The sequence below is a fragment of the Branchiostoma lanceolatum genome, chromosome 2, assembly GCF_035083965.1.
Source record: "Branchiostoma lanceolatum isolate klBraLanc5 chromosome 2, klBraLanc5.hap2, whole genome shotgun sequence".
NCBI lineage: Eukaryota > Metazoa > Chordata > Leptocardii > Amphioxiformes > Branchiostomatidae > Branchiostoma > Branchiostoma lanceolatum.
The window spans coordinates 8,816,506-8,844,293 of NC_089723.1; the positions used below are offsets into that span (position 1 = coordinate 8,816,506).

A 27,788-nucleotide genomic window follows, 5' to 3' on the forward strand; every position below is an offset into this window, starting at 1 on the left:
TCATCTTTTTGTCCACCAAGAAGTTGAGCCAGCGGAGGTTTCGCACTCGTGGTGTATCGTTTAGTACCCCTGGCTTGAGAGTACTGAAGTGAGCCAGGAACAGAAACGTGGCGATTGTCTCACTTTGTTAGCAAAGCTCAAGCAGAGGTCGTGTCTGCGGTCAGAAAGAGTTTGCAGGTTAAGTGCTCTAATGACCGTATACGAGGTATACTGGCGACCCAATACACGATCTTACAGGCACGTTTCTGAACGCGTTCCAGTCCGTTGATTTGAACTTAATGGCGTATTGTGTACTTAACTGTATTCATCACGTATGTCTTATCTTTGCAAGTCTGATCAGTGCTGTGCTCGAAATCATATGTCTAGCTTTGACATTTGCGTCGATTGTGATAATTCCATTCATTCGTACTTGTTAACATGATGACGTAAATGACAGGCTTGATTGATTGATTGATTGATTGACTTCATCATCAGTAGTGAATATATACGGAGAGAATATGTACAATTCATATCCTTTGTTGCCAGCATTCTATATTACGGTTTTGTCTGTTGACGTCTTGTGAGAGTCGAATCTTTTGTCCTCAAGAGAGGAAAACGCTTAACGTTGTGAATGTTGTACACATTGGCATTGGCAAGAGACCTGTTTGTAGTATTTACTCCCACCGGCTTTGGCCTTTATATTCTTTATGCGTGTTGGTAACCCCAATAAAACATATGTCAGTTATTGTGTATAACAGCGGGGTAGTAATTTTTGAAATGATCCATCAGAATGTTTGCTAAGGGCACCTGACAAGTGACAGCATGTACTGAGAAAGCTGATAAATGAGAAAATACTGAATAAGAGACAGATGGGGGAAGCGATAGCAATAGACCACAATTATAATTAAAGCAGCAGAACGGGGTTCCGTTGACGTGAAACATGATTGATTGATGATAATTTTCATATGAAAAATTGCCTTCATGTGGTTAAAACGGTATCGAAGAAGACGGAAGAATAAAAGGGTGTACAGAATTGCAATGAAGTAAAGTGTGCTGTGATTTGAAACTCACTTTGGAAAATGCTTTTAGAAATTGAGCTTCCTTTTTGTAGTTTTCAGCATTGTGTGTAAAAAACGTCGAAACGACGACAGATTCCTTAGTTCAACCAAAAAATCCTTCGATTTTTTTAAACATAGATCTTTTCAAACAAGCACTGAGAGGTTTCACGATATGAGTTCAATTCCATGTCAAGGTCATCACACTTTCATGCCTTAGCCAGGTCTGTAGGGAGGATTATAATCTGGTTGTCTGACTGCCTCGGACTTTTAAGGTGTCTCTTTGTTTTTTAACACCCCCATTAAACTCATTTCACCGAGTTAGCACTTAGGCACGATTTACACGGCTAATTTCGCGATGTCGGGGCTGCCGACATCGGGCGGACGACAGCTTTTTTACGGTACGGTACTGAGGTGCTCTCAACACTGGATGGGATATGAACACATTTTAGACTGACTTTCTGCCGAATGTCGTTGTCTAGATTCCGACCAGTGTTGAGAACACCTCTGCACCGTGTCGTGATTTCAGCATTTGAAGGGGGTGTTTAATGTAGCGGCGACGCCACGCCACATAGCGACTTTATTGACAACTGCAGCATTCCTACACCTAACGTCGATCACGATCAGACATCCTGGCAGAATATTGCATAATACAAAATAAGTCAAGCAACTGGATAAACTCTTTTAAGAGTCTACCGAGTCTTAGAGTGTAACGTTACACGGGCAAAGCGCTTGAGGCCGCAGAATTGCTCTATTCAGGATTGTAGCGGTCATCATTGTGATGAGTCCTTTCATGGAATACATAGCAAAGCAGGCTTGTAGTGTCTCATTTACAGTAAAAAGTAGTACTATTAACACTTTTTCACACATGTTCATTTTTGAAATCTTAAATAACCTTATAATTGTAATTACAAAAACAATACCTGTGTTTCACGATCTCCTACGTACATTCGCCAGAAGATATAAGACTTTATGACTGGTGCATATTATAATTATACATAATATGATCAGTAAGCAATCCATGCGATGTTATAATTAGAGCGCGTGCGATGTTAGGGCGCCCCCCGTTATATGATACTTATGTTTCCCGATGTCAGAAAAAGAAACAGATACCACCTTACTGTAACACAACTAATGTATCATTTCACTCTTAGGTATCGTGGCAAACAAAACTATATCCACGTGCGAGAACATCATTTGCAAACCAAACCTTCAACTGAACCGTGCATACACATCATAGGTACGACTTATATAAAAAATCCCATACTTTGAATATTTAAACGCAACGGATACATTCACATTTTTGTTGCGTCTAGACAACCCTTATATAAGAAACATGACCTGTTCATACATCTACACATGTACAAAGAAGCCAGAAGAAGTTGACTCTACTGGATTAGTTTAACTTATCACTTTCGTCTATCATGTACGTTTAAACTATGTACCGTACATATTTCACTGTTTATGTCACGTACATGTTAGTTAGGTTCATTTTTAACGACATGTATCTAGCCCCTCGGGGCACGAATGTACAACAGAGGTCTTCATTCAATATAAAAACTTGTTCCGAGTACCACCAGTCAGTCCATGGGAGGGTCTACGAAAACTAGCTTATTTTTGCTGTTCAGTTGCCTCTCAGTCAGTGGAAGTTCGGGGTGGACGATGTCCACTTCGTTCCGTTTCTTTTGCTGCCCGCTGCGTTTGGCATAGCAGCAGATCAATGTGACAATGATGGCGGTGAGGGTAACAGCACAGCCGGCGCACACCAGAGTCAGGTACAGAGGCTCGTCGTACCATGGGGATGTCAGGTTGTCTTCAACTGTAGAGATATGTAACTTTATTGCACAACAATCGTACAAGGTACAAAGTATGGCATTCACTGGTACATAGATAATATTCTATTAGGCTAACCAATCTATCTAATACAATATCATGTAGTAGTCTATCTTATACAAGTAGTCTATCTTATACAATATGGTGTAGTAGTATGGGATGACAATGGGATTTTACAATCATTGGAGGGGTTTCTAACATCTAGACATTCTTTGATATAATTCCCAATGTATACCATGCATGGGTTGTCTAATGTCATTATGTACTTAAATTTGCTATTCAAGTCCATTGAGATAAATACTGGTAGATCCGACGATAGCATTGAGTATAATGAATTACGTACATCAAAATATTTGTAGAGATACGAAGTTTAGGGAATTAGAATTACTGACGATGATATGAAAGATACATAAACAATGGTTCAAAAACTTTTGTTTTGGTGCAATTACTTTAGATTTGAAACCGCATCTGTTAGCAGCGACACCTAGCTGCAGTGCGTAAAAGAGCCAGTCAGTGTTGCCCCAAGAAAAGTGACAGATGGTCACCGAAACGTCGGTCTTGAGTAAAAGGCTTGGTTGTGTACAAATAACTTCAGTCCAGTGGCTTACGAACCTGATGAAACTGTAAACAGTGGGGTCGTATGGCGTAACGGCAGGATTTTCGACTCATAACCCAGGAGTTCCGAGTTCGAATCCCCTGACGCCACTTAACACGATTTTCCCTACTACAGCCAAGGGTAAAATCGGGTACATTATGTGTGTGGGTCACAACATCAGCAATAGCTGCCTGTGTCCCACGTGTACTGCACTGTTGCAATTCTAATAAAATCCAAAATCCAAAAACCGTTAACAGACGTGCTTTTTAGCTTGCGAGGGAGGAAAAAAAGGTGTGGTGCAGAAAATGACACAACCTAAAAAATGTATGCAGAAACATTGTTGATGAAGCGTGCTTAAAGGCACCCAGAGCATTTCATGAGACTTGAAAACTGGAAATATTCTAGTTGCTGTAATCTTTATGAAATTGACAATCAATGCCCTTGTCTACTACATTTGCGTGCGGATTATTCATCAAAAGTGCCCAAAAGTGGCACAAAAATAAGCAACATGGTGATCTTTTAGTTTCATGCGCCCACCTCCGTCAAAACGTAGAAATGCAAAATTAAAACAGAAAAATACACATATTTGGCGGACATCCAGTCACTCTCTCATTGGTGGAAGTTGAACCGCTAATTGTGATGGACAGTCAGGATCAGTCTATTAGGGCTGGGAATTTCTATCAGTTCTCACCACACAACGACATCGTATCCTTGCTCCTTTTATGTCGATGTGCAATGGTGTTATTGAAACTTACTATGTGTAGGAATGACTAGAAATTGGAGTTTTTTATTCAAATTTCAAGCCTCATAAAATGCTCTGGATGCCTTTTAGCGAGATAAACCATGATCACTCATAGTCAATGATGGGGGGAAGGAATGAAACTGATAGAGGGAACCTACCGACGTCAAAAACTCTGAAAGACGATGGCTCGACTGTAACCTGTGATGACCCAAAGGTGTCTCCCTGTAGGTTCCCGTAGAACGCCCCGGTGACTGCACTGACGGAGGCCGGACCCTGGGACAGGTAGACGTCAAACCGGACGATGACGCTTCCATCCCGAAAGGCCGTGATCTTCACTCCCTTGTACCGTCTACTGAGGCTGCTGGCCTCGAAATGTTCATTCAGCTAAAAAAACACACAAAATGTTTTCTACGGCGGAGACAGTGAACACCTTTAAGGCAAGGCTCGATGCGTGGTGGAAGGATAGGATACACACAGAGTGAGAAGAGGGTGTCTAACAGGCAAGAAGAAGCCTTCTACACCGAGTCGTCCTAAGGTATCCTAAGGTATGTTTTTGTGCCCCATGGCGGGAGCTTAGACAATCTGCACTCTTAGAAATCTGCAATAACGAAGTAAATCAATGTAATAATTTTCGAATTAATCACACACTACTAGTCCATCAGAATTACTGTAATATTTCCTTGTCTGCTTCAGAGTAGAATTAACCAACACTCTACCGTTAAATCAAGTACATCTTAACTATGTAAAAATGAAATGCATTATTATATTTTCAATACCGTATAGCTGTTGTACAGAATATATTGAACAGAGTATTCTAGATGAACTAAACAAAGTACTTTTTTACTATACATTCTAAAATCAACCTGTTAAAGCTGAAATGCATTAAGTCTGCTTTGAGATTTATCGCTCAGATGTTAAATGTTATGTTCCTTCCCAGTGGTCGAACACCCAACCCCTAAAAGGCTAGGGTCTGCAGGTAATTGTTGGGATCGGTCAGGTACCCGGAAACCGGTCTGCCTTTTTACCGGAATGCCCCGGAATGCCCTTTTTACACCGGAATGCCCCCGGAATGCCTATAAAGGAGCATTGGGGCGTGAAAAGGGCATGCGGGGCATTTCCGGGGCATTCCGGTGTAAAAAGGGCATTCCGGGGCATTCCGGTAAAAAGGCAGACCCGGCGGGAACACATTGTCAACATTTTCTCAGATCTTACCGCAACCCTAACAACCGACGCTGACCGCTCGAAAACCTCAGATCCTGGGTCGCTCATCTCCGCTGTGAAGATCTGCGGTACTCCGCCGATGTCCACGATTGTCAGTTCAGCTTCGTACGTAAGCGATTCTAAGAAAGATGTGATTAAATCGTTATGAGAAGTATTCTCAGGATACCGGGCTATTGAGCTGGCGTAAGGCGAACAGGCGATACTAAAAAAGAAACATTAGACTCGGCTAGCCTCCGTTGCAGTCCTTCCCACAGTGATTTTGTTCAATTTTTTTTCTGGGGGGGAGGCGCCGCGTATCTGCTTGGGATCCCGTATATATCCGCCGTGCCCCTGTGTCCGCCGTGCCCCTGTGTCCGCTGTTGGGAAGATTTCCCTGCTCTGGTCGTGTTTATTAGGGGAAGTTCGCACATCCATGGCAATGGTGATAAGTGTTTTTTTTTTTGACGGGCCTTTGCTGGAACCGACAAAACGCAGTCGTTCCCCAACAGCGGAAACAGGGGCACGACGGATACGGGGTCCCTTTAACCTTTAAACATGATTAAAATTTATCAAAAAGAGATATGCAGTAATTGCGCCATATTAGGCCCATTTGTGCCTTTATGCCACTTATCATGTTTTCTTATAACAAACAAACAAACATCGTAGGTTGATGAAGTTAGACATCTAGGTAGTAAGATACACCAAAAATAGTTACTCGTGCGACTGGATACAATTTCCTGTTGTTTGAGTAGATATTTTTGAAGTAAAAACATCGAAATTTTTTCGCGATGAATTGGCACTGTATTAGCTATCCTAGTTTTTAAACAATAAAGTATAAGTTACATGTGCTGTCAGTCTGCCACCATGCCACACATTAGTATGTGGCTTACGGGGGGATAAGGGTATTGGCGCAGGCGCCTAGACCCCAGGGTGAGAGATCTTAACAGGGCATTAAAACATGGAAAGCCTTTCTTGGTGGGATTTTTGGTGAACTCTTACAAGTCTGGGGTGGGTATAACAGACCAGACTTCATAATTTTAGAATTTGTTGACAAAAACGACCTTTCTTCATCTTTTTGTCTTCTGGACCCCTGTGAGATAGAGGGTTGGACTAACTCAAGTGCTCTCGCTCGGGGGTGTTTCCCCGGAGAATCGCCATATAGAAGTTCTCGTAATTTATGATAGATGACAGTCTACAGAACTGGTGAGAATTTGGGGGTTAGTTTTCTTGGTCAGAATCTTTGGTTCCTGAGATAATGACACCTAATTTCTGTCAACTTCCCCATAGGAATGCATGTATTATTGGCTTGCATTGGAATGCCCTAATCCCCCCTTACCTCTGCATCTGTCTTCAGTTCCGCTGACCACGAAGTAGTATCCTGTAGCACACAGGCAGCTGTAGGTTCCTCCATTCTCCACACATTCCTGGTGTTCAACCGTGCATGGAGTCAACCTACAGTCCTCACTAATTGCTTTAATCAAAGAAAGAAAATACACATATGAACACTTTCTGACAATCCAAATGTTCTGAAAACCAATCTGCGACAGTTGTAGTTCTTATTGGCATAATTGTCAGAAATACCAGCGTACAACGAACAAACAAACAAACAAACAAACAAGGATGCTAAACCTTCTCAACAGAGGTTTTCACATCTTCGACATACCAGTGGATAGGTGGCTTGGTTGGTCTGACGGTTGAAGATCTGAAAGATGCAATATGTTTATGGTAGTTTATGAAGTCAGGACATCAAAATAATCAAGGAGTTCAAGATATAACGTTGGGTAACATAAATTCGGGATTTTTCCGATAATGGTTGACTGAAATCAATCTAGCAGAACAATAAACCATCCTTTTTTTCTATTATTCTGTCAGTATCATGTACTATCTTTGCACTAATCATATATATGGTAGAGTTTGTCTCTAGTCGTGCTGACACCATAATATTTCAACTTGAAACTACCGTCCGCCGCACGTACAATGACGGTGCTGTCGGACAGGGGGGCACATTAATTCGGGAAAGAAGATTCGTCTTGAATATCTTACCGCTAATCACATTTTATACAGCAGCTATTCGTTCCATACTTGGCTTGAGGAGAGTGCTATGGATATAGACGTGTCCAAGTAAAAAAAATACACGAAAAAACGGCCGTACCGCACGCATCAGGCCTTCGGGAACAACCCGTGTGTTGAGTCGGTAGAACGTCACTCAAAGTTCACCCCCACCGTCATGGAAATTTGTACATTATTCATCGGGGCGTTAGCTGGATGCCGTAGAAATGGTAATACTACTATGTCCATGTGTTTCTGCTTGTGCTAAGAGCAAACTTTGAGGAAAATATCGCCATCAGTCCACTATCACACACAACATTTAGACAAAAAAGTGTTCCTCGCAAACGTTTGTCGTCTGCCGAATAGCAGGATTCTGGGTAACGAATATGGCGGCGGGAAAATTCACCGTAGTGCCGTAGCCATTGGTTGTAGCAACAAAGAGGCGTTTTGATGATTAATCACACTTAGAGTCCAGTTGTAGGTTAGCAAAAGAGATTCTAATAAGTTGTATTGTAAATAATTGTGTTTAGCAGGAAGCGGATGTGACATTTGTCTTATAAACCAGCGAACAACTATGTACATATAATTCTCCCACGAAACCCTCAGACTGTGACAATAAGGGACGGAGAGTTTTTGACGTAGCCAACTTCTAATGCATGGTTATCGAAGCTTTTCAGACAGTGTTCTGAATGCGTTAGTCTGTCAAGTTTGCATTTCTAGCGGTATTACTGATGTTGCATCTAGCACATATCCCTAAACACCCCGTTTTCGAAAAATCCCGAATTTAAGTACCCCGCGAATTTATGTTACCCAACGTTAAGAACAATGTTGAAACTAAGAAACGATACAAGCTGAATCCAGCACGCTACATTTGAATATTTGCACCTTAGTTTTTTGCGTATGATTTCTGTAACTCTTTTTACAACTAAACGTACACTTACAACATTCGTCTGTTTCAGGTATGTACCCAGGTGGACAGATACAGTAATATCCTCCCTCCGTGTTGATGCAAACATACGAGCACACACCGTCGTCTATGAGACACTCGTTTACATCTAATTAAAAGAAAAGGAGATCAATGTAAAGAATTATATAGCATCGAAAAATAATAGGCTACATGATAACAAAATGTTTGGTACACAACTACGTGTTTTTTTTTTCACACCGACTTTTCGGTGATCGTCTGTCTTCCTCATAGCTATTCCGAACAATCTAAATTTGTACTGCACCAGTAGGTGTCGCTGCTCACATGTGCGGTGCCAAACACATAGGTGAAGGAGGCGGCAGGTGGTCACCAAAATGATGTTGTGAATGAAACTTTTGGTTGTGTACAAAGAATTTTGCTATCCAGTGACTTACCAACCTGATGAAACTATTCACAATATACAAATTGTACAAGGTTACGTATTTGATACTTTTAAACATACATGCGTTGTTCAGCTAACTACAACAGCTGACTCAACTAATTTAAAACAAACACTACTTTTGACTCATGTTTTTTTCTGCATCCATCAGCAGGACTTCTTACGCAAACTAAACAGGTAAAATGAACGGATTTTGCCTAAAATGGGAAACCTTAGATCCTACTTGTCCCTTCTTGTCCGATAGGTTTCCAAATTCGATAAACCTATTAATAAAAGGGAAAGAAGGATTTTTATGTAGCAATTATTCCCATTATGTGCCCTCCAAAGAAACTATTGCGTCTGCTCTGTACTAACCTGGCGTCGCGGTGGCGCAGAGCAGGGTGTTTGGCCTCCGAACCCGGAAGGACCGGGTTCGAAACCGGGGTTCCCTGATCTGTCCCGTTGACGTTTTGCCCTTGGGAAAGGCACTTTACACGACTTAATACCCACTTCACTCGTGTGAAAATGAGTACCTAGCTTCGGTTAGGGACGTCACTTGGATGGGACTTTAAATGGAGGTCCCATGTTTGAGGAGAGCCACACTTTGAGCACGTAAAATAACCCACCACACTTATCGAAAAGAGTAGGGGTCCTTCCCGGTGTGAGTGGCTCAAATAAATCTGCCCGGATAAATCTGCTAGTAGACTGTGTTTACACAAGCTCTCGGCTGGAGGTTACTGACCCCCACCCCAAGAGGGCTGGCGGTAACAGGACCGGCCGGCCGCTAGGAGCGCGATTTGTCAGGCTAAATCTGCTAGTACTCTTCAGTACAAACCTGGTGTGTTACACCGTGAGGCAGTTTACTGGGTATGCAGTACAAAGAAACCTTGACATGATGTCCCGCCGGTGCCGACCACGTACCCGACCGTGCAGGAACACGCATAGCTGCCCGGGGTGTTCGTGCACTCGTGACAGCCGTGGTTAGTCAGCATACATTCGTCTACGTCTGAATATCACAGTTGGCAGGTAGAACAAGAGTGGTGTTTAAAAACACACCGGCGACGTGAGACGATGATAATTATGCCAATCAGGAGATAATTTGCATATGTAAATCAATGTGAATATAGAGATGGATATGGCATGAGGGCCTAATTTATGTAACCTTGAGAGCCTTCTTTGCGTGGTTCGTCAGCATACATTCGTTTACGTCTGAATACTATAGTTGGCAAGTAGGAAAAGAACGCTCATATCCAATAACGGTATTAAAGATCATCATACAAGACGAAGAAAATGCACAAGGAGGGGCCGGGAAGACGGAGGCAAAGAAGGAACTGAATGCATGTACCTTCCTCACAATGTGTCCCAGTCCAACCGCGAGCACACGAGCAGATGTAATGGTTGACTCCATCCTGACATTCTCCACCGTTCCGACAGGGGGAGCTGTCACACTCGTTATTGTCTGAAATATTGTCTCACATTAGTAATCGTACCAAATCGAAGGGAATTCGATTATGGGCTTTTGGCGGCTTCCAGTGGAACTACACTAGAGCTTTAAGTTTTGATGTCTTATGTTCTAGACATAGTATTGTCATGATGTTTGAAGGGTAGATAGCCCTTCTTAGCCAAGAAAAAAACTTTAATTTGTACTTTGTACATTGCGCGAGAACGAAATTATCATAATTTACTAATATGGTATTATAGTATTTTCTAATCAATTATGCAAATTAGTATGCAGCTTAGGTAGCTATCTGCATTATTGACATCTACCGATACCTCTCTATATTTCAATCATACATGATACATGTTTGAGAGTCCCATTATAATAATATCAGGTGTATTTGCAGCCAGTGCCACAGGCAGGTACCCAATGTGTAGGGTAATGAGGCTGTTTAACGTGTTCGAGGCACCTCCTCGAGCACGGGACCCCCGTTTTACGTCCCTCCCGGAAGACGATTTCGTGGAAAGCTTCGTGAGGCTACAGCAATCCGGACGTCCTTGGTTGGTCCCCCATCCAAGCACTGTCCGGACCGCGCGTTGCTTAACTTCCGAGATCGAGGGATCGGGTGTATCCAACGCGCCACGCGGCCGTAGCATTATGAAATGCAGCGGATTCATAAACTTTCCTTACTAATTATACAAATTAGATATTGATTTGCATAATGGATATTTGATTATGTAAAGCACAATTTGGTCTATCTGCCAAAAAGTATGAAGATCCATTTTTTGCAAACATGAAAACACGCAAACAAACATAGGCTGCTACAGTACTGTTGGAAAACGCCAGGTAAACCGTCTTCAAACTTGACCTGCATGTCCACAACCGCTACACACCTATCACATTTCATGAGGATACGTCCAACGTTTCACGAGTTATGCTTGTGACATACGTTCGGACCTACCCCACGGATGGCGTAACTGATTCAATAACCTTCTCGGCGAAGGTTATATATTGATTTGCATAATTAATGTTTGATTATGTAAAGCACAATTTGAGCTATCTGCATACCAAACATCCCGACGATCTGTCGACCCCTTCTTAAGTTCTTCAAAGTTATCAATGTCCGAAGGTCAAAACAAAAACACCCACTGCAGTTCCAAACAAGCCGCTACAGGGGGCCCAAACGTACACAACTTACTTCCTGTGTCATGGACTATCTGCCACACAAAAATCATGACCGTTGCAAACCGTCTTCGAACTTGACCTGCATGTCCACAACCGCTACACACCTATCAAAAACCATGAGGATACGTCCGACGTTTCACGAGTTATGCTTGTGACATACATTCGGACCCACCCCACGGATGGCGTAACTGATTCAATAACCTTCTCGGCGAAGGTAGTAAAGCGTTTACCGTTACATGTCCTTCCGTCTGAGTTGAGCTCGTATCCTGCCGGACACATACACGTGTAGGATCCATTCGTGTTCGTGCAGGAGTGAGTACACTCGTCCAACCCCAAAGCACACTCGTCAACATCTGTTCAAAAATAAGAAAAATACGTCATCATAGAAAATGATCTGACATGATTTGATAGAATACCATTGATAACATATTTGGCATAAACAAACATTGAGGCGTCTGGCTCAGAACCCATTAGTCAAATCCCTTACTGTGCCCTTGGGAAAGACACTTTGCACGACTTTTAAAACTGGATACCTGACTTCGGTTGGGGAGGTAAAGGCAGTAGCAGAAGAGGGTTGGGCTCCACCTTCCAATAACGTGCTCGAGTAACAGTGTATAACAACTTACTGCACCTACGGCCTCGAAACGACTACCATTACTTTATCAAGCTTATTGTTCTTTGTATATGGTACTGATACAATTTAGGTTATAAACTTGAGTGCCTTTAAGCTTGCCACATTGTCCTTATCTCTATAAAAGAAGTGTAAGGTCAATCTATACTTGGTTAAGGTAAGAAACACACCAGGGTAATGGTTAGATTCATGGAGAGCCAACAACTGCAGAATTTGAGTTTAAATCAAGTAAAGGTCTTACCAATGCATTCATCAGCAATCGAGACAAACCCGTCTGCACACGTACATTCGTAAGTTCCGGGAAGGTTGTTGCAGAGGTGTAGACAGTCATGGACACCAGACTTACATTCATCTATATCTGTTCAATAAAAAAGATAATATAATGACTCGCATTAGTTCCACAGCATTGTGCAAACTGTAGCTAGTATATCGTTAAAAATGTAAATCCCTGAATAGCTTTATCAGGATGGTAAGCCACTTAATAAAAAGACTATCTGTACACAATAAGTATTTCATTCGCACCAACGTTTCAGTAACCGTCTGTCACCTTCCTCAGGGCAATTCTGACTGGTTCACTTTACAAAATACAGTTATAGATGTCTCTACATACAGATGCGGTCACAAACTAAAAGTATTTGCACACATACATAAATTTAGATAGTCAATGTTGTGTAAGACGGTAAATAATAGTGTAAAAGTGTAAGTAGACTAGTGAAAGAAATTTACCTGTCTCAGAGCAATTTCATTTTGTATTACGTCACATACAGAACAAAAAAGATATATCCGAGTGGCGTTACCTTCGCAGACGTATCCGTTCCCGATGTATCCCGAAGGACACCGTCCACACGAGTAGCCCCCGTCTTCTAAGTTGACACAGGAGACCTCGGGAAAACACGGGTCCAGGGCGCACCTGTTGGTAACGCTCACGTCACACCGGGTACCGATGTATCCCTCCGCGCAGGTACAGTTGTAACCGTTCACAAGGTCGGTACAGGTTCCGTTCACACACGGATTGGACTGACATTCGTCCACCTCAGTTTCACACACGTCCCCGGTGTACCCAGGGCACACGCATGCGTAGAAGCCTTGTCCGCGGGGCATGTCGGGATCGGGCACACAGGACCCTCCGTTCTCACAAGGACACGCCATTGTGGTGAGGTGGAACGTTCGTTCGGATGACGCGCCGCACTCGTCTTCGACTGTGACGTTGAGAGAAGTAGAGCTGACGTCATCTGTTGTCCAGTCCAACTGTCCGTTTGGCTGTACGCTAATGCCAAGGTCACCTGACGAAGTCAGTCGGAACGTCATGGGTCTTCCTTCGGGATCTTCTGCAGTCAGTGTCAGCGTCAGATTCTCACCGACGAGTTTTTGGATAGTGGCGGGCGTTGTAAGCCATGGCGCAACGTTGACTGAAGAAGAACATATTAGATCATAAAGTAAACAGTGCTTATTGTCGACGCTTCAGGGGCAAGCCTAATATCTATCTATCTATCTATCTATCTATCTATCTATCTATCTATCTATCTATCTATCTATCTATCTATCTATCTATCTATCTATCTATCTCTATCTATCTATCTATCTATCTATCTATCTATCTATCTATCTATCTCTATCTATCTATCTATCTATCTATCTATCTATCTATCTATCTATCTATCTATCTATCTTTCTATCTATCTATCTATCTATCTATCTCCTCCTATATACATATATACGGTTGTTCAATGTGGGTGGTACGCATGCCCCACCCTACGTTAGAATGGTGCGCCACCCTCAGTGGAGTTATACGGTACCCTTCTGGCCTACGTTCCCTGGGCCGCATACTTGGGTTTTCAAATTACCCCCAACCTTTGTGATGACGATTCAATTTGAAAAATAACTAGACAGCTCTACGCTAAAGCAAATTCTCTCTCCCGCAAATTCTTCCTATGCTCGTCAGAGGTGAAGCGCATCCTCTTTATATCACAATGCTCTGCTATGTACTGCGCACAACTTTGGACCAACCACAGTGCAGGTGCAATGCAGAGACTCCGGTTGGCTTACCATGATGCTTTTAAAATGTTAATGTCTGAGCCTAGGAGTACTAGTAACTCTTTACTCTTCTCGAGCTGTCGAGTTGATAGCTTCGACGCCAGGCGGCGTAAGTTGGCGCACTCATTTGTGACGCGTCTCCTTACGTCTGCCAACGGCATAATCCAGCTGCTATGCAATTCTGAGATTTTTTCACTTAGCGGGCATTGGCCCTACTATTGTCGACTAGTCCTACCGCCATCTCGTTTCTACACTACTTGATGCAATATTTTTGTCGTTGTTGTTTTATGTAGATGTATGTATATTGTCTCTGTTGTTCCTTTTTTAATATGGGCCCGTGACCTGAGTCAAAGAATAAATAAATAAAATAAAATAAAAATGTATAAATATGGACGTTTCTTGAAATCTTTAATTAAACCTGAATCAATAACAAGAATATTGAATGGTACCTGGTCTATCCGACCACGATGAGTTGGAAAGTCCAGGCAAACACTGCTGACACCAGTCGTTAGGATTCGCCTCTTTATCCCTGAAACAGTGTCCCCGAACCATGCAGGTGTTGGGCTGTTTGGAGAAAAGGGGGGAAATAAGTCTCGGATGTGTCTTGATTAAGTGTAGATAATAGATCTAAACAAAAAAAAACATATATCAGTAAAGTAAAAAGGTAACATTTCCAAGCAAATGCATAATATCTACCTTTAGATGGTCTAGTGTAAAAAGATACTTCTTTGTTTATTCTTATTCAAAAATATTCATAATTATATATACCAGCCCCTTCAACCCTGTCCTACCACTTATTACATGATGTAATCGAACACCATAAAACACGTCCAGTAACCACGGTGAAAGCCCTATGGTCCAGACCATTGACCTTATTTGCTTGGAGAGGAAGAAGACAAATGTGTTTCCCTTCTGTTATGGTAAACATGATGAGAAAGTACCATCCATGTACAGTCCCCTCCCTGTGAGCACTCCTGACAGACGGAGTCGTACACGGTGAAGAACAATTCCTCACTGAACCGTTCTCCATCGTTACTGACGGACAGCAGCATCCCATGAGCCACCGCGCCTTCATTGGTGTCAGGTGACCCGTCCCGTACCGGAGACCTAGGAAGGGCGCACGACACCTCCCCAAAGCTGCGGAACGTCGCCTCGGATCGGCCGCTGGAGTTGGCTTGCGTTTTTATTCCATCTCGTATCTAATGGACACAGAACAAAAAAGAACCATATGAGAAATAACAACGTATTAATTACAGTGCAAGTGAAACGAAAAAAGATGGTGCTCTGGAGACCCGGTGTGTAAAGCCCCTGTCACACTTGTGCGTATATGCAGGTCCTCAGGACTTGCGTATTAACATGTTTTTGGTTTATGTTAAGTTTGCAGCCAAAAATGTCATTTCTTTGGCTCGATAACCAGGATGCACGGCGGTACGTCAAAGTAGAAAACATCTTTTCCCCTCAAACTTCACTTGAACCAAAGAAATGTTGATGAGCAACTCACGCGCACTTGAATATACGCACAAGTGTGACAGGGCCCTTACGTCGAAGGGCGTCTATACTCAGGTTGACTACACAGATAAAGAAATCAAGCTAACCTGAACTTGTGTGATCCTACAGGTCAGGTTCTCAGAGTTCATCACGGTTTCGGCGAAGAAGGAGGTCTTCATGCAGGGACGACTCCTGACGTCACACAGCCCGTCCAAGGGTAGCTCCAGCGCGACTGGAGGCCTGCCGATCTGTATGGAGCAGTCTGCAGACGTGTAACCCTCGTTACACTCACACGTACTGTTCACACACCGGCCCTGGTTACTACACTGGCGAGGACACAGGTTCTCAGCGATGAAGGCTGGAGGCACCGCCGTTCCGTTCTCGTTGGTCTCGTACAGGCTGACGTTGTTGTAGGCCCTTTCTGCACATTCTGCCTGAATCTGTTGCACAATGATGTCAACGTACTGGAAATCCTCCGTCACCTGAAAACAAAGGTCATGAGTATGTTTTTAGGACCAAGCCCTCTCACTCCTTGTTCATCCATCAATTCATCCATCGTTCTCATAGCTATTTAGTTCGCTGTAGAGGCAGAACAAAGTTTTGACAAACCTCCGGATCCTCCACTTCTGGCGATCCTTTGTCGGTCTAGTCTAAGTCAGCTGTTTCGTTTTTTGTCCTAGCCATTTTTTTTCATATAGGTCGGTAGGCCATGGTTGTGCGGGAACCCCCGGCGGCCGTACACCCTCTTATTTCTCCTGTAGTATAGTGCCGCTCCCTATGACATATTTTTATTTAGTATAAAACTCGGGGAGGGGGATAGGAAAAGACTAGGCTCAGACTCACTTTTACATCCGCCATGCAGAAGTCCACTCCCGAAAAGATGTCAACACCGTACACATCCCGACAGTCTTCAGCGATGGTCAAGTTCATGATTCCTCCTTGACACTTCCCCCTCGCTTCCTCCTCTGTTATCCCTCTGTTGGGAGTAGGCCACATGCTATTGACGACCGGCTCCGAGTCCAGCGCGTAGTCGAACTCGTATTGTGTCGTGTCAACATCATCGTTATACAAGTCTGGGTCGTCTTCGATGTTGTCTACGTCCCTCTTTCTTCTTCGTGCGCAGTTCCTGTTCCTCGCGTCTTGGAGTGGTTGGAGGGTGTTGAAGACGGCGTTCAGGTTGTTAGTTTTGCGTGTTTTAGTCGGGCTACACTCGACTCTGTTTCCCTCCCCGCACGTGCAGAACTCTGACTCAGACATGGGGCTGCTGACCTCGTCTAGACATTCAACGTCGAACAGACTCTGTCCTGGTGGAATTCTGAGAACAGAATGTAGAAATTAGAATTCAGCAATGCATTAAACGACGAAAGGATGGTATTGTTTACAATGAGCAGTTTACCAACCCCGGCTTACCGCAAAACACACAGCTTACAGCTGCATTGTGGATAGTTTCGATACCAATTCAAACAATACCTCTCCGTGAATTAGTAGCCCCTTTCATCTGTCATGTTTGATTTATGAGAAATTCTACTAAATCTGACATACCACTTCCAGCACCAAACATTTGGCGTTATCTTCTATGATTAATTTTGATCCAACTTCCTGTTAGTGTGTACGTGCCTAGCATTCAAATGCCAAAGTATGCATGGACACGATAGACACACATACACAAACACACACCACGTGACTACAAAACCTCCGTTTCACGAAGGCAACTAACCATGCATACTCTTTAAAGATACACTTAGATTATTTACTGACCGCCAAGCATAGGAGAAGTCTCTGTGCCAGTCCGGCCAGATGTGGTGGGTAGAGATGGTGCCGTCTGGCATCATGGCGTCGTTGGCAGGGTTCCCATCGAAGGTTCCACAGAGCCCTTCGGTGTACCCCCTGTCTATCCCCGGCGCGTGGACACGGAGGGTGACGAACCCAGAGCCTATGACTTCCACGAACGCACCCGAAGGCATTGTTGCCTGTAAAAATACACACAATTTCGTTGATTACCTCCTTGAAACGTAGGTTTCGTAGTCCCTCGCTGTTTGTGTATTTGTGACAGTTCCGGTGTTGACATTTGAATGTTAGGCACATCTAGCACACTAATATGACGGTAGGTCAGAGTTAGTAGAATGGTTTCAAAAATGTTGCAGGAGTTAGCTCGATGTTAGAGGCGTGGCAGAACGTACCTTTGGCCGGGATCCATGAGGTCCTATGTATATCAGTAGACACACTGTAGACAGTTTAAAGAGTTGCATTGTAAATGACATTGAAGTTTGAAAATTTTTTTCCTTACCCTGATGTAGCGTCCATTCCTGTCCTGACTGACTACAACGCCCGGAGAGAGCGGCCCTCCTGTAGCTGTTTTGTATCGAATCATCGGTGACGTCCTGTGGCAGTAGTCAACGATCACGACGTCGTTCCCCTCACGGATAGCCGCGCCGCAGTTACAGGAGATGTCAAAATCCCAGCGGCAACGTCTGTGTCGTGAGTGGACCTTGATACGGCAGGGAGGGGACATAAAAAACAGTACAACATGAGAGAAAAATATTAGAGGCTACTCCAACTGCTACTTCTACTACTACAACTACTACTACTATTACTGATAATGATTCACTGTATTCTGTAGCTCAGGTAGTTGTAGAAATAACCTCTGGTTGCATTCAGTCTTTCTTCATTTCTTTCCACTGTGTCTTTTTTCCTGCAAGCTGCCATAGCTCTCTACTACTATCATTACTGCTACTACTACTACTACTACTACTACTACTACTACTACTACTACTACTACTACTACTACTACTACTACTACAACTATTATTACAATTACTACAACTAGTATTATGAGGGTAGTAGAAGTTTGTTTGCTTGTTTGTTTGTTTGGGAAATAGCTGGTATGTGATGTAGTTCAACATGGCGATAGTTTTATCATTGTCACTTACTTCGAACTTTCGGCCCGGTTTTGTACTCCTGTAGAGAACGAATTCTCCAGGTAATATCACGTGGATTTGTTTCCGCCAATTTCTGAAAAAAGGACAACATTTTAGGGTCACGTTTAGTAAGAGCCATAAGATATCTGAGCCATTTCAACACAGTTCGATCGGGACTGTGTACAATAAATGCACAATACTGTAACGGACAAACAGAATAGGGTTATCACATTAAACTCAAGTCATAAATATAAAATATCTATCTTCCAGTTATCATGAAGAGTTATCCAAAAGTCTCAAGGTAGTATCTAACACAAACTAGTTGTACATACCCTGTGAGCTCGTCAAACGTAATGCCATGGGGGTCCCCAGAGTACGTGCATGTTGCCTCGACGGAATCGACTGTTCGAACCTGTCAAAGATGAAGGTACATAAATAAAATCGTGAGTGTCATCTGAAAATAGCAATAGATACATATTAACACATTGATTGATAAACACAATTCCATGTGAAGCACTTAACAACTTGTCAGTATCTTTATTCAAAGAACATACAATATTTCCTACCGCCAAACTCCCTTGGCCTTGCTATCAAAACTCCCGGCCTGCCTGAATGATCTGTCGCATATTAGTAATGCTGCTCCAATTTGTCACTTTGGTCATGTTTGGTGTTGCATCAGGCCATGAGTTTAGGAGATCAGTCACAAAATAAGCACATACTTGGTGTAAATTTATATCGGTACCGTACCGGTACTTCATGATCCGGAATTTTGGACCTGTACCTAATCGATTTTCACGGTACAGTACCGGTACACAATACCGGTAAGCAGCACTTTTAGAAACCCTAGCCCTTTCAGTGCCGGATGAACAACCAGTAATCAAAGTGTCAAATTCCAACTTACAACTTTCCCCATCTTCGAGGGCCAAGTGACAGGCAAGTTTGGGTACAGCTGGTTGAGACCCAGGTGACTGGCGTCCATCTTTGCGCGCCTTTTCCCGGCCGTCAGGGTCACATTAGGCACGTCCGGGAAGTACATGTCATCGAACAGAAACATGACGTCAAACCAGGCAGTGACGTCATCAGGGTCGTACTCAACCTCACACGTAAAGGTCACGTGATTTGCGCTGACGTCATACTCAGGAGGATGGAGAACAGGGTTGTCGGAGAACAATGGGATGATGTCTGCAAGAAAGAAAATAATTTGGTGTTCAAGAAAAAAAATGTAGTTTTGTTGCAGGGTGATTACGCCTTTGATTGTTGTCACTGTGCATGTATTCTACGAAGGCACTTTGTACAAGAAATGTGACTTACTTCCGCAGGTTCGATGGAATACGTTGTACACTTCCCCATTTGGGCAGGGCACGCTGTTACCTGTGAAAACGAATAAGATAGTTTTCTGTTAGTTATTAGTGTTTCTACACCGTTATAACAATTCAGTAAAATTAGTGCAATAAAAAGGTAGATGTATACAAGAACTCGACTCAATTATTGGCAATATCATAGAAGTACTGCCATGCTAACATATTGGACATCGGCGTCAAATTATTGGTCTAATGTCCCAATTTATTTGTGAGTTGGTATTTTGAGAATTGCATTTCTTCGCAATCTTACCCATAAAAGTTATCTTTAAATTGCATCATTATGTTACAGGTTAACGTACCTGCACAGTACGCCTCACAGTAGTTAGTCGGTACAAGTTTGTACACGTAGTAAGTCTGTCCTGGGGTCGGGCATCTCTTGACTTGAATGTTGTATTGTTCTGTGCAACAGTCACCAGGCTCTCCGGTATTCGCACACGCCGAACGGTCAGCAATATTGTTGTCTATAAGATAATTGAAAAATGTTCTCCCGTTAAACTGCCAAAAGATTGCATTATGCCTTACAATACAGAAGTTATAGTGGATACTGTAGAAGACAAATATGAAGAAATACACAGGCATCCAAAACAATACCTCCAGACAGTGGCGTCGTGTGGCGTAATGGATAGAACATCCGACTGTCAAACAAGGGGACCCGAGTTCGAACCCGGGCTGCCCCAGACATGTCTAGATATGCGCCCCGGCCATTCTTTCGAAAAAGAGTAGGGGCACGCCCCGGCGATGTGCTATGGTAAAGTTAGTAGTCACATGTTATGTCAATCCTTCCACAAATGTGGTAAATCTGAAAAAGCTGATTAAATAAATGAATTTCGTCATGGAGGGAATAAGCTACATCTAGAAGGATCTAGAAAAATCGGCATCTTTTTTTAGTCCAACAAAATGTAAGCTACGAATGATTACCTGTGGGGTGATCTCCATTCAACCATACAGGTGACGCTGTACCACATCTGTAAGACTGTACACAACTGGTAGGCATCGTGCCTCCTACATGAGAGAAGCGGTACCACCCTTCCTCTATCCCGCCGTCACACAGGTTTGATCCGTCTGTGACGTACGCCGTACTGCGGTGTGGCTCGTACAGAGGCGCGGCCGTTAGACACGGGTCTGAGGCGGAAGAAAAACAAAAGACTACTGGTCAGCACCTTACTTGACAACGTGCTTTCTTTCGAGCAAACATCGACGGCTGAGCGAAGATATTACGCCATGAGTGCTGAAACAATCTGGCAGTGTCTACACAACATTCGAAGTGAAAAACCAATCGTGGGGAAATTTGTAAACCAAAGACCTGCTGCATTTCACATATAGATGTATTAACGTGTTTTGTAGGTAATTTAGGGCGGCCTTCAGAGTCATTGTTCTAGATACGAAGCAAATGTGATATGAAGGCATATCAAAACATTTTGTGTTGGCAGTATTTGTATGATACTTTTATTTATGGTAATATTTTAGTTTCACGCGCCTACTGTAAATACTGTAGATACCATAGCCCCGCACACCTCCGTCAAAACGTAGAAATGCAAACTTAAAACATAAAAATGCAAATATTTGACGGACATGCAGTCACTCACTCATTGGTCGAACCGTTAATTTTGATGGAAAGTCAGGGTCAGTCTATTAGGGCTTGTAGTTTCTATCAGTTCTCACCACACAACGACATCGTATCTATGCTCATTCAGTTTCGATATGTGTTGGTATAGCGTCATTGAAACTTACTATGTGTAGGAATGACTAGAAATCTGAGTTTTTTTAATTCACGTTTCAAGCCTCATAAAATACTCTGGATGCCTTTAAGAGTGGAATAACCCTTGCCATCACATGTCAATCCATCAGCATTTAGAAGGTAGCCAGGATGGCAGGAACACTGAAAACTCCCTTCTGTGTTGGTACAGATGTGGTCACAGCCGCCATTTTCTCCCAGGCATTCGTCAATGTCTGAAGTAGGAGGAAAAAATTAAATCATTGCTAGTCCGTCCAACGACGTATTGAATATCTACTTCAATAATTATTGTGTAACGTTAGCAATATCTATGTCTGTGACAATGCTTTACGTTTGGGACCGCATTTATTTTATTTTATTCGTATATGTTTACTGAGTATTAGGCAGGAAGCGATTGCTTATTTGAAGCCTTCTACTCAATTACCGCATTAATAGGGTCCTAACAAGACTTCACTGAAAATGAGCAAATGGATTCTGAACTATAGCCAGTACCTGAAAGTAGATATTCCCAGAAAGTTTGCCGAAAGAAACCCGGCTAATTCTTTTGGCAAATGTATTGTAGACTTATGAGCCTAGGCTGACCTGAAGGAAAGAGTCCAGGGCGACTTAAATGGTAGATTCACGTGCTACCAGCCTAACGGTGGACTACGCCATCTCTAGTAGCTCTCTGTTTCACAACTTAGATATGTTTAAAGTCCATCCACTTACTGAATTTCCGGACCGTTGTATGGTTTCTGTGAACATACGCGCATTAGCGCACTCACAAGAAAACGTGGAAACTGAACCAAACACACGCCCCTTCCCATGTCGGTTTGTCTGGGGTCCTATTTCTAGCGATTAATTCATAAAAGAGCTAAGTAGTTCATACATTTCCCCAAAACTAGAAAAAAATTGTATCCTTAGATACAAAAGACATGCAGTAAACAGCAAAGACAAACGAGAATAATGTACGCGAGCTTCACGACATTCTAATATTGGCAGGAAAGATGTCTCTCCAATGAGAGGTAAGGAAAAGACAAAAGGAGTCAAAAGAAACAAAAAATGGTCCAAGCAGAGGCGGGTTTCCGGCTGGTTTTAATTTGACGTGTTTTTAGGCGTTTTTGTCGGCCACACGTTGGCTATACAAAACAAAAAACTGACAAAGTAGAAAGCCCGACAAAAACGCCTAAAACACGTCTAAAACGAGCCGGAATCTCGCCTCTGTTTGGAGAGTAATGTGTTGTAGCCATTGACAGTCTGTTGCATTTTGATAGGTGAATAGGTGCTGTTGTGCTCGATCTCATGTACCGATGCTAGTTTAGGTTGAATTTCACTTAACGACGCAGTGGTAAGGCATCTTCATCCGCTGAGCAGTGAATTTTTATTCCTGTACCATGTGGGCTGATTGGCGAAGTAATACAGCTAATCTTAGAGTGCTTCAAGTAACCAAGGTCACGATCTATTTGTCTGATGATACAGTAGTAGGTGTCGGTTATTTCTGCCTGATGAGAAAGTAATCGCATGTCATTAATGTCTATATTGTCTATATGTAACAGGTGTAATATGCTACAGCCATAAAAATAAAGCAGGACTGCTTCAAACTCTTACATTATCGTATCTAAACAAGAAAAATGTGCATCTGTATATATATGTGGTCCATTGAATTGATACACAGCTCTAGAAACAATATTTACCGTACGAAAGCATCTCCTGCAACCGAAAAGTAGTTCTTAGTCTCGGTGTTGATGTCATTCCACGGGGATGAAAGAAGACGAGACTGCGAGAACCAGTTGAATTTGTCTGTGTTTTCTCCGTTGAATATCAACTCGACATCCCCAGTGGAGGCCTCCAGTACGATCTTCACCTGATAACAGTAACAACGAGAAATCAAAACAGGAAGTTCCGCTGCAGTACCGTGACAAGCCGATAGGGTACCCAAAATCTAATCTTTTCCAGGTCTTATCAAGATCTACCCACCTACCAAATATCAAGACAATCCATCAGGGCCTTCTCCAGTTATTCTGCTTCTTTACACACACGCACACACACACACACACACACACACACACACACACACACACACATACACACAAACATACACACACACACACAAACACACACAAACACACACACACACACATACACACACACACACATACACACACACACACACACACACAAACACACACACACACACACACACACACACACACACACACACACACACACACACACACATACAAACGCTAGCATCTGCATAACCTTCTCGGTGAGAGTAAATAGGGCCAATGACCCACCCAGAGGTGTACACGGTGTCACAAGGCATGGTTGGTTCCTATAACCAACGAACAAACAACCCCGAAAAAAAGAGGATGTTGATATTCTATGGGCCACACACAAATGTACACAAGGGTTTGATATTTGCATAATAAGTAGTTGATTATGTACCGCGCCATCTGAGCTATCTACATACCAAACATCACGACGATCTGTCGACCCCTTCTCAAGTTTTTCATGTCCGAAGGCCAAAACAAGCCACTAGGGGACCCAAACTTATTTCATGTCGCATTAACTATCTACCACACAAAATCAAGACCATATCACTTTCAGAAAATATACCCTCAATTTTTGAAGCTCGGCTGCAGTGCCTTAGGTACCCGCTAGAAGGCCCATTATAGATCTTGACCTTCCTTTTGTAGACCCTACCATCCACTAAATATCATGCAGAACCACCCACAGCTTCTCGAGTTATGCCGTCCACATGAAAATACACATACACACAAAACCCGCTGCAGTACCGACGTAAAATGCGTGGGGTACTATTTTTTCAAGTTGACCTTAGTTCTCACAACCGCTTCTCACCTACTGAAAATCTTGAAGATCCATCAATGTTTCCGTCACTTTTTTGACTACATGCAAACACACAAAAGTGCAAAGTCCGCTGTAGTACTGATGGAAAACGCCAGGTCAACTATTTTCGAAATTGACCTTCCTGTCCACAACCATAACACACCTACCACCAATCATGATCTATCAAAGGTTTCTCAAGTTATGCTCTTGAGATACACACCCAACAGCTGGAGTAACCGAAAACATAATCTTCTCGGCGAAGATGATAAAATGCAAGTACGTTGGGCAGGTTAAGTCGCTCAAACCAAGCCACACATTTAGGCATTCGTTACAAAATGTACAACAAAATAATCTAAGACATACCCGTTTGATGCCAAGCAATCCCCACTGCTCCACGAAAGGGCTCTTGTCGTGCAAGACGTTTTCACCAGTACCATCGCTCCAGGCGTCGACGGCCGTTTGTCCAGTCCCTTTCACGGTCGCAAATACCTGCAACCATTGGGTGCCTGTAGAATAGAGACCAGGGCGTTAGTGATGAAGAGATATAAAACATATATAATAACAAGTTGTGACTTTTTTGGGGTTGAATTTTACGGGTGAATTTTAAAAAAACACATATCACTTTACAGTAGTATCTATCTGTTTATCTTTGTTCATTCATCCTCCAGTACTGTTTCTAATGTTACATGGTTCAGAAAAAGTATTGCTTTGTATATAAAGGTTTCTACCCTGGCTAATGTGAAATTTTGACTTTCCATCGTTTTCTCATTAATGATCATGAATTAAGACACATCCGAAGCTGTACTACAGAATATTGTATGCTGGGTAAAAACAAATTCTAAATATGATTTTTGAACTTTTAGATTTTTTTCATCAAATCTTATTGCCCCAAATATTAATTGTTTCTAAGCGAAAATGCAGCACATACATGTAAGTGTATGCCATTTCACAGAAAAGTACAATGATATCGTTCATTTTCAAATCTTGATATCTACTTATTGTCTACAGTTGTTAAAAAATGAATGTTTTCCTAAATATAGCAAGCATCGTCTAATAACTAGAAACAATTAGCTGATATTAAGATTTGGGTACGCACGTTTGTAGCGTTGACCATCAAAATGAGCTACAAGTTGATTGTGGAGCTGCTGAAAGCAGACTAGTTTAGCTAGCATACTGGAGCAAATGTGCTGCGATAAAATTCAGAATGTATTTCTGCCTTATATGATCCATTCCTAATCTTCAATAGTAACAATACAGTTTACAGCACGCTCGATTGTACAATGCATACGTGTAAGGCACACGGACTTGGCCTGAATAGTACAAGTGTTTACTTCAGAGCAGCAACAAAAGAGCTCGGTATCATGATAACTATATCATGGTATCAGATTGCTTGAACAGGGTTAATCCGCCCAGCTACACAGAAAAGACTTAATATAATAAAGATCCTGAACACTACGCGTCACACATAAAAAGCACTAAATGTATACAGTGTTCAGTACCTTGGCAGAATCTTGTATTACAATTTGCATAGCAAGTTTTGAATTCTTCGGGAGAACATAGTTTGCATAACTTGAAAATAGACCACATGTTTCACATCGCTGCCACATGCTAATGCTGTCACAAAAATAGCAGTCACAGAACACTTTGACCAAAGGTTTCATCTATCCACTTGGTCATGTAATGATTTAGATATGATGTCTTACGTAATACTTTATTCGTAGTTTAAAAACAATAGATATCAAGAGATTCAAGACAAGGATCAGTCTTGCCTATATCTTTAGATCTGACAGCTCCCACAATGCAAAAATACGTAAGTGCATAAAAGATATACTGACACTCAGGTTAACCTCACCTGACTGTATCAAGATTTTTAGACATACACGTATCTTGCCCTATATTGTTTAATAAGTAGAATCATTTTGTATTTGTAGTTTGTAGGTCAACGTACAAAGGTCAATGTAGAAGAAATAGAAGAGAGTAAAGCACATCTATAGATTCATACTTCACTCACCTTCAACAGTTTCAACAAACCCTGCAAATAACAGGCAGAATACTGGGAGACACAACCGTGCCCGACCGAAGCTTGTCCTTCCTGATGATTGTGACACCATTGTTTTAAGCCTGTGGTTTCGGCCTATATCCAAGACTAAGGACTACTGTCTTGTCAAGAACAACTTTTTGTATCGCTGACTTTGCTTACATCATGTTCCAATGCTTTGGTTACTGCGCAGAACTTTACTTAGTACAGAGATTTTCTCAAACGTTTCCTTGTTAGGACCATTCCACACAGGACAATGGGTGGGGGTACACACAACATTTCTTTAGCCATTTAGCTCTGTTTTTCCTTTAATCTATTCTAATGTTTAAAAAAACTTAACCTTAGATTGTGCAATGAAATTATTGTTTTTCCCCAACCCACCGTTACTTTGATGCGAGCGTATTTAAGCATGCCCCCCCCCCACCGGTAAGGTAAGTTAAACCCTTTCCAAACGTTACTACGCCATATGCCACAGCCAATACTTGGGAGAGAAACTTGAGTACCTTTCCACACAAACCACTCAATACCTGTCACTTTTGTGTACAACCAACGGAGCAGGGGCAGTGAGACTTGCTTTGTTACTTTGTTTACAATTGTGAACCTGATATACCCATACAGAACGCAGAGGGAGGGGGGGGGGGTCTAACTTGTGCGCATATCAAATACGTGCAGTTTCGTGTTGACATTTGTTGGATTTGAATAAAGTTTGCAGACGAAAAGGTCTTTTTTTCGGCTCTATAATCAGGATGCAGAACTGTGAATCAAAGTAAAAGAAAGTACTTCTTCGGCCTCAAACTTTACCTAAGCCAACCACTGTCAATTCGCAACTCATGCGGACGGGTAGCGTTTCCGTTAGGGCCCTGTCACACTTGTGCGTATATTCAAGTGCGCGTGAGTTTCGCATTAACTTTTTATTTTGGTTTAAGTAAAGTTTGCGGGGACAAAATTGTTTTCTACTTTGACCCACCGTTATGCAGCCAAGTGATTGGACTTAAGAAATCACTTCCTCGGCTGCAAACTTAACCTGAACCAGAAACATGTTAATACGCAACTCATGCGGACTTGTATATACGCACAAGTGTGACAGGGGCTTTATATAGATGATTGGTTTACCGCGTCACGCCAATTAAGTACAAAATGCATGTGTATTTGTAAACGTTAACTCTGGAAAAATTTGAACAGCTTTTATAGACCTTTAAATTGTGAGTTCTTTGCACAATGTCTCAAATGTCGCCCACACTGACGATGTGAAAAGTTAGACCAAGAGTGGCTGTTACTGTCATGGTATTCATTCAAAAGTGGTAGAAAGTTAATAACTAACAGAAAACATGGCCG

The 27,788-nt window shown here is 42.4% G+C and overlaps 4 protein-coding genes and 1 long non-coding RNA gene across 5 annotated transcripts; all 5 read right to left on the bottom strand.

Moving 5' to 3' along the window:
* Positions 1 to 2,543: 2,543 nt before the first annotated feature.
* On the bottom strand, positions 2,544 to 6,970 carry LOC136426807 (63 kDa sperm flagellar membrane protein-like). Its single transcript, XM_066415530.1, has 5 exons — positions 6,919 to 6,970; positions 6,741 to 6,875; positions 5,417 to 5,544; positions 4,363 to 4,588; positions 2,544 to 2,853 (listed from the first exon to the last, which is right to left on the bottom strand). Exons 1-5 carry the CDS (start codon positions 6,968 to 6,970, stop codon positions 2,615 to 2,617), a joined length of 780 nt encoding a protein of 259 aa, XP_066271627.1. The 3' UTR covers positions 2,544 to 2,614.
* Positions 6,971 to 10,058: 3,088 nt separating this feature from the next.
* Positions 10,059 to 13,467, bottom strand: LOC136426808 (delta-like protein 1). The gene is made up of 4 exons (XM_066415531.1): positions 12,848 to 13,467; positions 12,292 to 12,408; positions 11,650 to 11,772; positions 10,059 to 10,255 (listed from the first exon to the last, which is right to left on the bottom strand). The coding sequence occupies exons 1-4, from the start codon at positions 13,356 to 13,358 to the stop codon at positions 10,059 to 10,061; spliced, it is 948 nt and encodes a 315-aa protein (XP_066271628.1). The 5' UTR covers positions 13,359 to 13,467.
* A 1,029-nt stretch (positions 13,468 to 14,496) lies between these two features.
* LOC136426809 (von Willebrand factor D and EGF domain-containing protein-like) lies at positions 14,497 to 17,537 on the bottom strand. Its single transcript, XM_066415532.1, has 5 exons — positions 17,331 to 17,537; positions 16,416 to 16,887; positions 15,680 to 16,054; positions 15,026 to 15,283; positions 14,497 to 14,502 (listed from the first exon to the last, which is right to left on the bottom strand). The coding sequence occupies exons 1-5, from the start codon at positions 17,534 to 17,536 to the stop codon at positions 14,497 to 14,499; spliced, it is 1,317 nt and encodes a 438-aa protein (XP_066271629.1). The 5' UTR covers position 17,537.
* Positions 17,538 to 17,861: 324 nt separating this feature from the next.
* LOC136426712 (uncharacterized) lies at positions 17,862 to 18,906 on the bottom strand. The gene is made up of 3 exons (XR_010754329.1): positions 18,823 to 18,906; positions 18,503 to 18,584; positions 17,862 to 18,060 (listed from the first exon to the last, which is right to left on the bottom strand). It is a non-coding gene; the product is annotated as an uncharacterized lncRNA (long non-coding RNA).
* Positions 18,907 to 19,367: 461 nt separating this feature from the next.
* On the bottom strand, positions 19,368 to 26,671 carry LOC136426810 (uncharacterized). Its single transcript, XM_066415533.1, has 9 exons — positions 26,427 to 26,671; positions 24,779 to 24,921; positions 23,265 to 23,429; positions 22,959 to 23,067; positions 21,679 to 21,801; positions 20,770 to 20,973; positions 20,151 to 20,312; positions 19,802 to 19,861; positions 19,368 to 19,672 (listed from the first exon to the last, which is right to left on the bottom strand). Exons 1-9 carry the CDS (start codon positions 26,524 to 26,526, stop codon positions 19,368 to 19,370), a joined length of 1,371 nt encoding a protein of 456 aa, XP_066271630.1. The 5' UTR covers positions 26,527 to 26,671.
* Between the last annotated feature and the right edge of the window lie 1,117 nt (positions 26,672 to 27,788).